Source organism: Rosa chinensis, chromosome 2, assembly GCF_002994745.2.
Source record: "Rosa chinensis cultivar Old Blush chromosome 2, RchiOBHm-V2, whole genome shotgun sequence".
NCBI classification, from domain to species: domain Eukaryota; kingdom Viridiplantae; phylum Streptophyta; class Magnoliopsida; order Rosales; family Rosaceae; genus Rosa; species Rosa chinensis.
Window position 1 is genome coordinate 35,894,466 of NC_037089.1, and position 13,756 is coordinate 35,908,221.

At 39.9% G+C, this 13,756-nt stretch overlaps 1 protein-coding gene and 1 long non-coding RNA gene across 2 annotated transcripts; both read right to left on the bottom strand.

The window, feature by feature from the left end:
* Positions 1-8,763: 8,763 nt before the first annotated feature.
* LOC112186851 lies at positions 8,764-9,962 on the bottom strand. Its single transcript, XR_002930919.2, has 3 exons — positions 9,885-9,962; positions 9,735-9,766; positions 8,764-8,841 (listed from the first exon to the last, which is right to left on the bottom strand). It is a non-coding gene; the product is annotated as an uncharacterized LOC112186851 (long non-coding RNA).
* A 1,567-nt stretch (positions 9,963-11,529) lies between these two features.
* LOC112184217 (shaggy-related protein kinase kappa-like) lies at positions 11,530-12,635 on the bottom strand. The gene is made up of 5 exons (XM_024322484.1): positions 12,615-12,635; positions 12,306-12,314; positions 12,075-12,167; positions 11,895-11,954; positions 11,530-11,802 (listed from the first exon to the last, which is right to left on the bottom strand). The coding sequence occupies exons 1-5, from the start codon at positions 12,633-12,635 to the stop codon at positions 11,530-11,532; spliced, it is 456 nt and encodes a 151-aa protein (XP_024178252.1).
* Between the last annotated feature and the right edge of the window lie 1,121 nt (positions 12,636-13,756).

The window sequence follows — 13,756 nt, forward strand, 5'->3', positions numbered from 1 at the left end:
TGAGCTACCAACTCGCCAGAGGCATGGTAATTCATGTTCACAGCCTGCATCGCACACCAATGCCAATATACCTACATGAAAGAAATAAGGAACTAGCAAACCCATAATGATACATACCCTCCTCAACCTCTCCTGAGCCTCCCGATACCCCAGGAACGGATCTTCTGTATTCACGCGACTGCGGTCGCGATGACAGTTTCGCAGATCGGCAACCATATGCAGAATGATTCCATCAGTAATTCCAATCTCGCCCAGGGTGCGCGCGAGACCGCCGACAACCTCATCGCGAGCCCCCACTCGTAGATCTCGAGCGCAATACATTATCAACCCGAGAGTTCTTGCTACCACGAGTATCGATGGCGACACCAACTGGGGGACTCCCTAGATGTAGCTGCGAGGCGGTCCTCTTCTTCGATCCAACCCCATTCGTCCAGGCGTACGTGTCCAACACGCAGACCCCATTCCCTTCGCCATCCTAGCCATGGGCTCCTGTCTCGGTATCCTGGGCACCCCCAACAATACCTTCTTCGGACCCGGGTTGCACCTCAGGAGCCTCAACTATCAGACTTGTCTCGCCAACGGCTTGGCTGGTCACCTCCGCCTCCCCACTGTCCACGGTAATGACCTCCTGCGAGACGAGATCGCCAATCTCATCACCAAAAACGATTTCCAGCAGTTTCAAAGCCGCATCTTGCACCAAGCGAGCACGAGCACTGGTATCGATCTAACGCCGCTCCACCTCCTCCAGAAACTCCTCGACGGAGATCTCCACCTCCACTGTTGGCCCCGAGGCCCGAGCCGCGTCACCAAGATCCACCCCTCTTGCCGAGACCCGGGGGGACTATCTCGCCACTTACCGAGTATTGGGGGACTGACGCTCACCAACATGCATTTGAAGACGCTCGCCCACTTCACCCACCTGCACTGGCGGCCCCTGGGGATTTTGCGCATGTCCCCTAACATCCTGCGCCTCATGCCCCTCGACATCGGCTTCTTCCTCAGCTCGCTGGTTGAGATACTCCAGCATGGTATCGTGAAAACTCATATACACCTCGTCAGGCAGCAGGATGCTCACCCGATGATCAATTACACGTACATTATCCGGCAAGTCAACGTCCACTCACCTCGCTGTATTCGATTCTCGTAACAACCCCTCAATAATGGTAGCGGGATCGACATTGGCGTACGGGGCGTCGCTGTTGCTCGGAGCCTCGTTCAGCATATCTGCTGCAAAACAAACATACAATGTCAGCGAGGATACAACACAACATAAGACCAAACACCAAATAAAAAGAGAACCCCTCACCCGGAAACCTCCCCAACTCAAACTTCTCGTATATTGGGAGCCTACACAGATGATATAACCCCCTCGTCCCCTTGGGAAACGCACCCATCACCCTTGTCGCAAGCTTCCGCTCCAGGGTGGTCAAATCATCCTCTTGCCTCACTACGATGCAAAAACACGCTATTAGTATACTCCAAAGGCAAAAACCCACCAAAAAATGCAATCACGACACTCACAGATGGGTTGGAAATGGGTCGGAGCCCGATGCACCATATCCGAATTCTGCCACCGGCCTCCTACCAAGCAAGGCCTCCCCCGCCAGTACGCATAAATGTTTGACGGCAAATCCTTGATAACAGCGCGGCCGCGCACCCTAAAATTTACACATCCACTATCGCCGGCTTTGGTCGAGTACTGCATCTTGAACATGGCATTAAACTCGCCGATACTAAGACATAACAAGGTGCTAAGCTTCCATAGCAGTAACACTCTCATTATTTGCCTCAATGCATTGGGCGATAGCTGCCTACCGATATATTCAGGCAGGACAACAGATACTACAACTCCTCCGGTATCGGGAACGTCAACCCACACCTAAGCTGATATTCGTAAAAGCACGCCCACCCCAACTCAGGGTGGCTAAAAGTTTCATTATCCCTCAAAGGGCGCAACAAGATATTGTCCGAAATCGCCTAACTGGTCCTCATCTCGGCGATCTGCTCCTCCGTCATACTCGAATCAGGTTGATCAATAGGTGTATCGCCAAGGAGTAACAGCCCTGTGGCGAACGCGGGATCTCCAATACTTCGACATCCTCCGCATCAGGTACGTCAGACACCACGGGTTGCCTAACCCTACTTGGAACTCCATGGGACGAACCCTCGCCACTTCCTCAGGAAATACCCTCGCCGCCTCCTCGGGAACTCCCTGCGATACTCCCACGAGGTACTCCCCCACCACCTCCTCGGGAACCACCGGCGAGGAACAGGTCACTACAATTGCGAGAAGCGCCCTCTCCTCCACCACGAGAAGCACTGAGCCACCAAGAGAGGTTCCTTCCCCTCCACGAGAGGAACCCTCTAGCCTACCACGACTACGGTTCTCCCTCGCCATAGTACAAGCGATACAGATAACCGGTCAATCATTTTTATATCGCCTTCCACAAGACTCCCCTGCAAAATTTCAAATCTTTAAAACCTACCAGGAGCAACCACAAGAGGCTCGGCTCGACCCGAAATTCAACTCCTCCAAACTTCACTAGACCTAACGCAACCCAGAACCCGCCGGTAAATCTCACTCCTCGAATATGACCCTCCTAATCAAACCCAAGCACACCAACGGCCCCAGATGAACCCAGAAAGGTCAAGAGATGGCATACCTCTTCACTCATCCGATTGACACACAGAGACAACGACGACCACCTCACGAAAAGTTTCAAGCCCTCAGCACACCGACATCCCCAACTTCACCCAGTTCTTGTCTCAACCACCAACACGAACACAGGAACAGTAACCATCTCCATATCTCTCCTCTGTCCTTATATAGGGACCTCGAGAACACCAGGACCATTGGACGTGCAAGGACGACGACCCCAAATCTCACCACGTGTCCAACATCCCTGAACGTTAGAGAGGTCATGCGTCGTCGCCTCAGCTCCTCACCACTATGCCATTATTACCCGTCCCGGACTCCAGCACACGAAAACAAATAAGATCACCACACATGTCACAGGGGCACAGCTTATGCGCCAAAAGACTCATGCGACCCCACCACAGATTCACGATAGCTACACAACGTCGAATGCCAACACGACCTACTCACCCCAGCCAAGAATCCTCTTAAGTGGGGACTTGGGGACTGGGGTAATGGCTGTACGAAAGCCACGTGGTATAAACTCGCCTTGAACTTCCGATACTTTTACCAACGACAAACTCCCCACCCAAGAGAACTCTTGACCGGGGACTTGGGAAACTTGTTGGTATGCACATACCTCCTAAGGTGCTCCCTTTCCATCTATTACTACTCTTATACTCCCTTTCCTTAATTTGGGATCTATTACTACTCTTATACTCCAACTTTTCTCCAATTCAAGAACCTAGCTGCTTCCTTTGCATCTCATAATCATTTCACACTCATCTCTTCATCTATTTAAGCATCCCTTCTCCTATTAAAGAATGCATTACCTACACTTAGCCATTACATTTTTTTTCTCTATGTTCTTTACAAAATTCATTAGCATCTCCTCCACAAACCTCCATCACCACCAACTTCAATCCATAACCTCCATTACCACTACCACCAAATTCATCATCTTTTCCATCTACCTATTCCATTTCATATACATAAAGTTTTACTATTTGATCATCTCTATATCTCATACTCCATCACCAAGCAAGGAGAAGGAAGAAATCTAGCATCACTTGAGGAATCATCATGTAATATCCCGGAAATTCGTTATTAATTTCCTCGAATTTCTTGAAATTAATAAAGTGTCCGTTAATAAGATTTCGTAGTCCGAGGGTGGAGCAAAAGTGTTTCAGACGAATAATTACTCGAAACGTCGAGGGATCAAAGGGTAAACTTTTTATCCATTGAGTTTCTCTGAAAACTTCCTTCATGAAAGTCATAGAGCGCGTTGATACGAGTTCGTGGACACGCAGCACGCGAAAATTGGAGATCGTATGAAGATGTTATGATATGCTGAAGTTATTTCCATTTTCAGAAATTTTTGTATAAATAGAAAAAATCCCAAAAAAAATTCAAAAGTTTCCTTTTTCAGAAACTTTTCGGAAAATTTCTGAAATTTCTCTCCCTCCCAAATTCTTGACCCGCCAAGAAACCAGTTGACCCCACCAGGTTCCAAATACCATTTCCGACGTCCTCCGGCAACGGGACCGGCACCAATCAGCTCAAATCTTCCTCCTCTTCTTCCCCCAACCACTGGCTTGCTCCCAGATACACTGAAGATAGTGGAGACGGACCCAGAGTGATCTCCCTCTTCAGGCCACGGCGGCGGCTGAAACCAATCATGTTTTGAAGCTCTCTTTATCCTCGTTCGATTTATGCAAGTCTAGAAGATCGATTCGAAGTGTGGAGTGAGAAATCGCGGTTTGAAGTTCAACGGTAGAGATTTTTTGGGCTTGATCTAACTCAATCTAGGCTGAATCGGCCTTGGTGCCAGTTTTGAAAGTTGTTCCTCATATTGTGATCTTCAAGTTAGGTGGAGTTGATCTTCATGGTTTTGAAGTCGGCTATTGTTTGGGCGGTTTGATCCTAGAAGTGTTTCGGAGGCCTTTAGTGTTCTCCGATGAAGTCTTGTCTCGATTAACGTATCATTCGGTTTATAGTTCACGTGTTTCAAAATTTAAAATGATTATGTGCTTTGTGTTGTATTGAGTATGACATTGATGTGATTAGGTATTTGACGATGTTGATTTGGGAGCATTGTCTTGATTTTGTGCTTACCTCGGTTTGTGTGTGAAGACGCTATAAGATATGGAGGTGAGTAAATCTCATGGTGTTTCGGTTGTTGAATTAGTTATGTTTTAATTTAGTATATTTAATTGTTAGCATGTAAAATCATATTTATCAAATAAATATTTGTTTTGAAATATTTGAACTTGATCGTCAACGGTTCATGGGTAAGTTAAAACAATGTGTTTGTTATAAAATGATTTTCGAGTATAATAATTTGTAAAACTAAAGTTGGTATTAGTGGCATCCCTGAGTGGATGACAACGTGTGTGTGTGTTTGTGTGTGTGGAATTGAGTGCATAGTTTACTATCTTTATGCAATGTAATGTTGAGAAAAATAAATGTTTTTGGAAAGAAAATATGGTTTTGTCGGCTTTAAGTTTTGAATGAAGTAGGTATGATTTTGGTGATGGTTTTGAGTTAGGAAAACAATATTCGGGAAATGATTTCGTTATTGTTTTGAGGTTGTTGGAGATGAGGAAAAAATATTTGGGAAATGATATCGTTATTGTTTTAAGGTTGTTGAAGACGAGAAAATAATATTTGGGAAATTATTTCTTTATTGTTTTGAGACTGTTGGAGATGAGGAAACAGTATTATGCGACAATCTGTGTGGTGATCTATGTGATGATCTGCGTCATGATTTTGTGTAAATAATGTGTGTTGTTGTTGAGTGATTGATGTTGAGATTGTTGATGGGATGATTGGTGTGATCAATAGATGAATGTGTATTCTAGATTATTTCTGGTATTGAATTGCTTGATTTTAATATAATCTCTTGAACTAAACTTTACATAGGGATTACTATGATTTTAAATGGAATGTTTAAAGTAATCTTCTGAACTAAATTAAAAGCGGGGATTACTACTTTTTGAATTGATTTTTTTAATGTAATCTCCTGAACTAAATTATACATAGGGATTACTGCTTTTTGAATTATTTGTTTTAGAGAAAAATGCACCAACAGTCCCTCAACTCTTGTGCACCGGCCAGTTTGATACCCAGACTCACAAAGCTATCAATGTGATACCTATATTGCTATCAACGGCGTACCTCCGTCAAATTTCCGTGACGTCTCCGTTAAAATGCTGACGTGGCATGCACGTGGAGGATAAAAAAAGGGCAAACATGCCTTTTTACCCAAATGGCTGAATTAATCGATTTTTTATTTTTTATTGATAGAAATATCAATAAAAGATAAAAAAAAAAAATAGTTGAAGTCGTTGAAATTCTTGGCTTGACGTTGCCGATCTTGTTGAAGCTAGCACCCAGACCAAGAGGAGACGGAGACGGAGACGAATGAGTTTTGAGTGTAGTTGTGGGTTGAGATTTGTAGTGAGTGTGAAATGAGTTGTGAAGTCATAATTTTGACAAATGTTTGATGTTGAGAGGAAATGAGTGTAATTTTGTAGTTCTGTCATTGAGACTAAAAATAATTTAAAACATCACTGAGGTGACAATTATTTTCGTTGAGACAAATGAAGGATGGTTTTGTACATTGTTGTGTTTAAAATGTTTAAAACGTTATTGGAGTTTAATTGTTTAGTTTAAGTTTTGTGAAATTAGATGCATGAGTTAAGAGTCAGAGCATGTGGGTTTTAGTTTTTAGTTAACTTACGTGAGAATGATATTGTAGGATATGAACTTGATGTTTTTGTTGTGATAATTGCATATCGATTTTGCTAGGTTGAGATGGTTTAAGCATGTGCTATGTTGGTTGTTTGGACACTCACACGAGCTTTCATGAGCTTACTGGGTTTATTGTTTGCAACATGGTGCACTATGCAATGGTGTAAGGATTTATCCTGCAGGTTAGGGTGAACGTGATTGGAGCTGAGAGGTATCTTGCTGTTACAGGCATATGTTTAGGAACTTGTTAGTCTTCCACTATGTAATGAATGTGGTGAGTTTGTTTACTTTTTTTTTTTTTTTTTTGAAAAGAGTGTGTTGAGTTTATTTACTTATCGAATTGTAGATTCAGTTTAATTTGTAAACATAGTGTAATGTAATATATGACTCTAAAGAATAAGTTTGTATTGACATGCATTGTGGGTTCAGGGCATCTTTGTTTACTTGTTCTTTAACAAAAAAATTTCCAAGTATTTTGTATTGATGTATGAACCATCATGCCCGGAGTATTAATGTTTGTTTATTTATTTATTAACTGGATCAGGGCATGACACATCATCACCATCAGCATTTACCCCATGTCAATACCTCCATGAATTCATCTACATTATCCTCAACTTGATCATCACTATTCACTTATCTAACCCTACTCTTTAGTTTGATGTTAATAAACATGTTGAAGCTTATTTATTTGATTATGAGTGAGTACCACTATGCCAAAAAGGCCTTCAGATGACAGAACTGTTCTGTCATTTGAATAAACCAAAATATGTCGTCTAGTATGGTGTCATGTCTTGGGGGTATCATACGACATAAAAAAATAAAAGTCATGTGTTGTCTGATGAGTTTTGCATTTCGGGACTAATATGATATGTATCTTTAAAAGCGGTAACACAACAGTTTTGTGTTGTCTAAGAAACAATACAATCACAGCCTTTTGTAAATTCTATTGTGTGAAGCATATTTGCAAGACATATATCTGTGGTCTTAAACTGTTTCAGACTACAATTAAGTGTCGGTCTAGGGTACATTCATATGACATTTAAGTGTTGTGTGAAAGGTTTTGAAACTGTACGTATGTGATGTTGGTAAATGGTTAAGACAATAGATAGCATATTCTTTCTGTTATGTCAGTTTCATTACAACAACAATTTACTGTCACTTGAGATTATTAACACGACAAATATTTGTCTTCTGAATATAAAAGGGACCACAAATATTAGGTCTTTTATATTGTCTGTGATTAAGTCCAACCACACTTATTTGTTGTTATACGCTTTAGCCAACACTTTCATCTAATTTATGTTGTTGTTTTTCCATTTAGGCTACAATTTTCTATTGTCCCAATGCCAAAATGACAATAGACTTCTAATTGATTTCTATGTTGTTTTTATGCAGCTGCAACCACACATTTTGGTGTGCTTTTGTTGTAGTTTGCAATTTGAGATAACACATATTAGTAGTCCCCTATTGCGATTGGCATGCATGCATTTGGAAATTAGAATTGCCATTCATGAAACCATAAAATCCACATCCAAAATCATTATGGAAATAATCCATCATCGTCTCGTGTACACAAGCCTAATCCTGAACATTAGTTCAAAATGGCCCATATCTAATAATCTAGGCAGCCAACAAAATATATGCATGCAGTACTGCAAGCTAATAAACTAGAAGCACTACACAATCCGGGCAACCAAGTAAACAACATGGCAATACTGCAAGTTTGTCCAAGGTTTTATTGATCTTGAACTTGGGTAAATGGAAAAACTTTGACCCTGAACTGATGCAAAGCAGTAGCAGCGTGACACTACTATGAGGGTACCTTATTTATCACATTGGTAGAGTTTGGAGCATGACAGATACCATGGTTACAGTTCCCATAGCTTCCAGGTGGAGTACCGAAGCTTGAAAATTTAATAGTAGAAATGGATTGCCCGTTTGTACACTCTAGGCGAAGTTTAGGCTTCTTTTGCCCCTTCAGTTTGCCTCGGTTCTTGGTTTGCCATTTCTCAACACGTGGGTGACTTTCAGAAGATCAATCTTTGTAACATTGCCAGCAAGCTCCTCAAATACCACCAACAGATTTTGGGATGGCTTGAGCCAAGACCGAGGAACATGATACCTGAAACATAGATAGAATATAGGAAATTAGTAAATAGGTACTTAATGCTTTTTCCTGATCTAGTGGTAAACAAGTTTATACATACCATTGTTGAGTCGGTTGGAGACAACCAAATTGGCACTTGTTAATCCTGAATATACCAAAATAACTGCACGCGCTGCAGTTACCATTAGCATAAATAGTCCAGTATCTTCCAATGAACAATCCAGTTACCATAAGCTCAATTATTCCTTACGTTTTAGTTACATGTAGGAGTGATATACCATATGATTAAATCAGTGGTTGACCCTAAACTTTATTTAGCATGACATAGTGCTTCATTTGATTGCTGAAAAGTACACATAAGTACAGACTGTTAGATCATAATGTCATGGTGTCCTGAAAAGTACATTGCTGCTAGCTGCTTTATTACTGATCCTAGTATCCTGTAAATTAGTGACTCACTTTGGGACCAGAGCACCCCATTTAGAACATTTACTCAAAACCCAAGGCCAGCTTAGGCCCTCCCCTTCCCTTCCCAGGCCTTAGGCTTCCTTTGTACCCAAAACAAGAAGTAAAAAAAAAAAAAAAAAGACGAAGACAAAACACACCAAGAGCGAAGAAGACAAAACACACAAAGCACCAAAGAATTGAAATTTTGAAATAGTAGAGCAATAGAGCATTAACCAATTGAAACGGCAGCTTACAAAAATAAAAAAATGAACCAACAGAGCATTAACTAACACTAACAGACCTGGGATCTCTTATTTTAGACGTTAAGCAATGGAGGCGACAAGCTTCATATATAATAAGCATCATCACAATTACTTGTATTTTGGACCTGTACTAACCTTGTACTTAACTCGTCATCATTCAATACAAAAAGGAAAGCAGCATATCATATGTACCAGACTACCAACAATGAAAATCACTATGATTTACAAAAGGAAAACACAAAACAAAATCAATCTCATCCAAATAGAAAAACTCACGAAAATAAGCAAAATTAGAAGTAGCTAACTCATCCAAATCAAGACTTAGTACCAAAATTAGAAGTAGCAAACTCATTCAAACATATACGAAGAAGTGAACAACTGAAGAACAAATTCTTCTCTTCAAAGTTCAAACTGTCCAATACTCCAATTGTTCAATCCAATCGCAAAATACTGAAATAGATTCAGTACCCAACTACCCATTAAGTCATTAACCAATTCAAACATCCAATTCAAACTTAGAACTTACCTTAAGAGACTGAATATGATGTGTGATGCACTCTGAAAATAGAACACCAGAGAGATATTTATAAGCAGCCAGTTATGTTTACATGGAAATTTATACATAATTGACAAAAGTGTTCCCAAGAAAGAAGTGTAAATAATTTCTTTGACATACCAAGATCAATAGAAACCCAAGCCACATGCGTTTAGGTGAAGGGAACGGAAGCATTAAGCGGCCAACACCATAGATGGCAGCTACAAAGAAATGGAGAAACAAGTATAATGGATGAGGGTTAAGAACAGAGATAAGAGAAACTGGTCCGTTTGAGAAGATGCCTCCAAGCCTCCAAGGGATAAGACAATGTTGTATCCTTCCCATCTTTGTAAAGAGCATAACCAAACACTTTCTGGGCATCAATCGACTCATTTGCACAATCTGTGGTCAGGAATAGATATTGCTCAATATTCATCAAAATTTAGGTACTAATTTAGTAATAATCATTCAACTTCAGCAGAAGTATGAAGTTAAATTAAACAATTTCACAATGCACACAATTCTAGATTAGGTGATTGCTTACCTTTAAGACCCAACTCAATCAATTTGAGATATCCCCTAGGCTGCAATAGCTCCCCAACAATTCTGTCTGGCTCACTCAAGACTTTTGCACTCTCAAAATCAGAAAGTTTCAGCTGATGTGTTTGTGGATTTACTTGAATATGCACATGTAGGATTTGAGCATGACCAATAAAAGATCAATGAAAGAACAAATATATAAAAAAGATGGTCATCAGATGCAACTTAGTCAGAGTATGTGAATTCTTTTTTTGAACTTATCCGTCATGGTATGTAGCAAGCTAGTAGATACCCCAGTTTGCTCAGATTCTCTCTACTGATAAGAAACTTTGTTAAATATTTTAAATTCTTATTGACAGCTTTCAGTAAGACAAATCAAGCATTTGGCATAAAATGTCAAAATTATTTGGCTCCAAGAGAATTCAGATATCAATTCCTCAAAGAGGAAAAAGAAACTGTAAAATCTCAAGCCACCAAAGTAACAAACTAGACTAGAGCTATTAGGTAAAGAAATAGAAGGATATCATATGAAGCTAAAGCTGAATGTATATCATCATAATTCATGGAATTTCTGCGAAATGGACACTTGAAATTGATATGTAGAAGCATCAGGTAATAGAAATGTTTCACACAAACACACAGATATACATGAGATATAGAATGCATACAGGTCCAATGATCCAAAATATCATTTTAAAGCTAGCATGTTATTCTCAGAATTACATTGCACTAACTGAAGTATTATCATTTGCATATCTTGATTTAAATATAAAATTTCCCGAGTGTTTTTGGGATTAAATTTAATATAAAAAATTTTATATGTAGTTGATTAATTTTTGTAAAACCAGTAGAAGTCTTATATAGGTCATGTGTCTAATGGCTCTGATAAGGAACCCAGTGAATCGGTATCAGACAGGATATCCAAAGTCATACAAAAGCAACCATCCATATGGAAAAATAATCTTACAAGTAAATTTTGAGGCTTGATGTCACGGTGACAGATGCCAATGCCATTATGTATATAAGCGCGCAAGTGCCCGACAGATCTGTACCAAAAAGAAGTTGGGCTATAAACAAGTATAAATAATGAAAGCAAAGAAACATTAGAAATTATGAACATAGAACCAAATATACTTGGTGGCCGTAGGTTATATGCTCATCTATGGAGGCAAGATTCATGCAATAGAAAATTTTGATAAACAACACACAGCAAAAGAGAAAACTATATAATCAAATAACTTCATACCTAGTAGGTATAAAGTTTAACATATACTAAAGTCATCCGCTGGTTGATCCTGCTATAGTTCCTTGCGATACCGTAAACAGTTTCAGGAACAAATTTAAGTACGAGATTCAAGTAAACCTCTTCTTTATCTGTAGTTGAAAAGAAGCAATGTTTTAGGGAAACAATGTTTAGATGATCCAAAATTTGCATAATCTGTAACTCCCGGTTCTTGTAACGCTTGTCTTGGAGAACCTTCTTAATAGCAACAATCTCTCCAGTTTCTCTACATTTCGCCTATGCACAAAAGTTCAAGTCTGTTCAACTCTGTAATCTATTGGAAGATTGAATGAGAATAGATTCAATAGAGAAAAATATTGTTTACCAACCTGGAAAACAACCCCAAAAGAGCCAGTTCCAACCACATGTTCTGAAATATAACTCACTGTCTATCAATCCACACAAGAGAAAAAAAAAATGCACATCATGAAAAACGTAAGAAACCACCATTTCCAAGTTACAATGACATTACTTAATTAAATTTCCATACAAATAGACTTTCTTCCGACCTGTCTAGATTGACCACCTCGACTGCCAATAGTTGTGCGTATTACATGTCCTGTTTCAACAACCACACCATCAATTATATCAGGTTCACTATCCTACAACAGAAGAAACAACAAAAGATGTGAACCAAGTGTAGCAAGATTTTGCAAAATCCTAGTCAAAACCAGTCAACTTCAGGGTGAAGAATCTGAAGGTATAGATCTGCAAGACAACCGTGTTTCATTTAAACTTACCAATTTCATCTATTGAGAAACAAAACACATGCATTAAAATCCCAATAAAAATCAAACTAAACGAAACCCATATCATATAAATCCCAAAAAAATTCACTAAAGCCAACACCTTTCTCAAAAACAAAGCTTAAACGACCAAATTGAACTAGCACACAATCTAATTCGAGGAGAGAGGGTTAGTGCAGTCGAGCTTCGAGGACAGAAGGAGAGGTCTATTGCCGGCAACCGTCCAGGAGAGATTGAGAGAGAGAATACGACGACTCACTGAGTGATTGACTTCGGATTCAAGGAGACACCAAGCAAAGTCACTGAATGCTGTCGTTTCGCCATCGTTGACTATCAAGGAGGCTGAGAGAGAGAGAGAGAGAGAGAGAGACAGAGAGAGAGAGAGGTCTGGGTTTTCAGTAACCGGAACACCGAACGATGTTTGTTATTTTGATGAGGATAAAAGGCACCCCATCCCCAAGTAGAAAATAACCGAATCGAAATCAGCTGAGAGAGAACTGAGATCTGAGAGAGCTAAGTGAAAAGGAGAGAGTGAGGATGGTATTTGAGTTTTCGCAGGTTCTAGGTCGAGATGAGAGAGCTAATTGATCGAGTGAGAATGCACTATTCGGTTGAGTCTTTGGTTGTTGAGAGAGAAGATAGAGTTCTAGATAGTTTTTTCAAGAGTTTGAGTTTTAGACCGTGATATTGGGTGATCTGTGTTATGTCGAGACTTGAAACAATTAACGTCAAACTCATCATATTCAGACAACACAATTGTGTAGTCTGAATATCACCCATTAACTAGTCGGCTACAGAGTTTGGGCACTTGAGAGGGAAAGACTTAAATTTCTTGGGGGGGGGGATTTTAAAATTTTTGCTAGGGTTCAATGTAGAGAATCTCTGTATTTTACAACAACATATAACTGTTGTCTGAATCAGACCATATTTTCAAAAAATTCAAAGTATGGTTTTTCTGTGTATTCAGACAACACATTTAATTTATCTGTCGTCTGAAAAACTTAGACGACAGAAAATTAGTCTTATGTCTTCTGATGCTTGTCGTCTAATGGCCTTTTTGGCATAGTGAGTAGTTAGTTTATTGGGGCTAGGGTTGAAAGCCCTAGCCAATCTTGTAGGACATTGATGTAAATATTATGTTTGATGCATTTTTCATTAGCGCCTTAACATGCTAGTTTAAGAGTTTAATATTTATGCCTAGACTTAACCAACTTGGGTATGAATATTTGTCATGACATGAGAAACAATTAGGGCATGATTAACCTTGTACATATGTGCATGTTAGGGTTGTAAACTACAATCACTTAGAGATAAGCATATGGTTGGTTTGCATAATTTCTTCATCTCCAAGGTTTATGCACTTAGGGTAATGCACTAGATACCTACCTGGATTGAGTGCATGAGTTAAGTAGTTAAGTACTACACCCGAGAGGGGTTGCTTGATA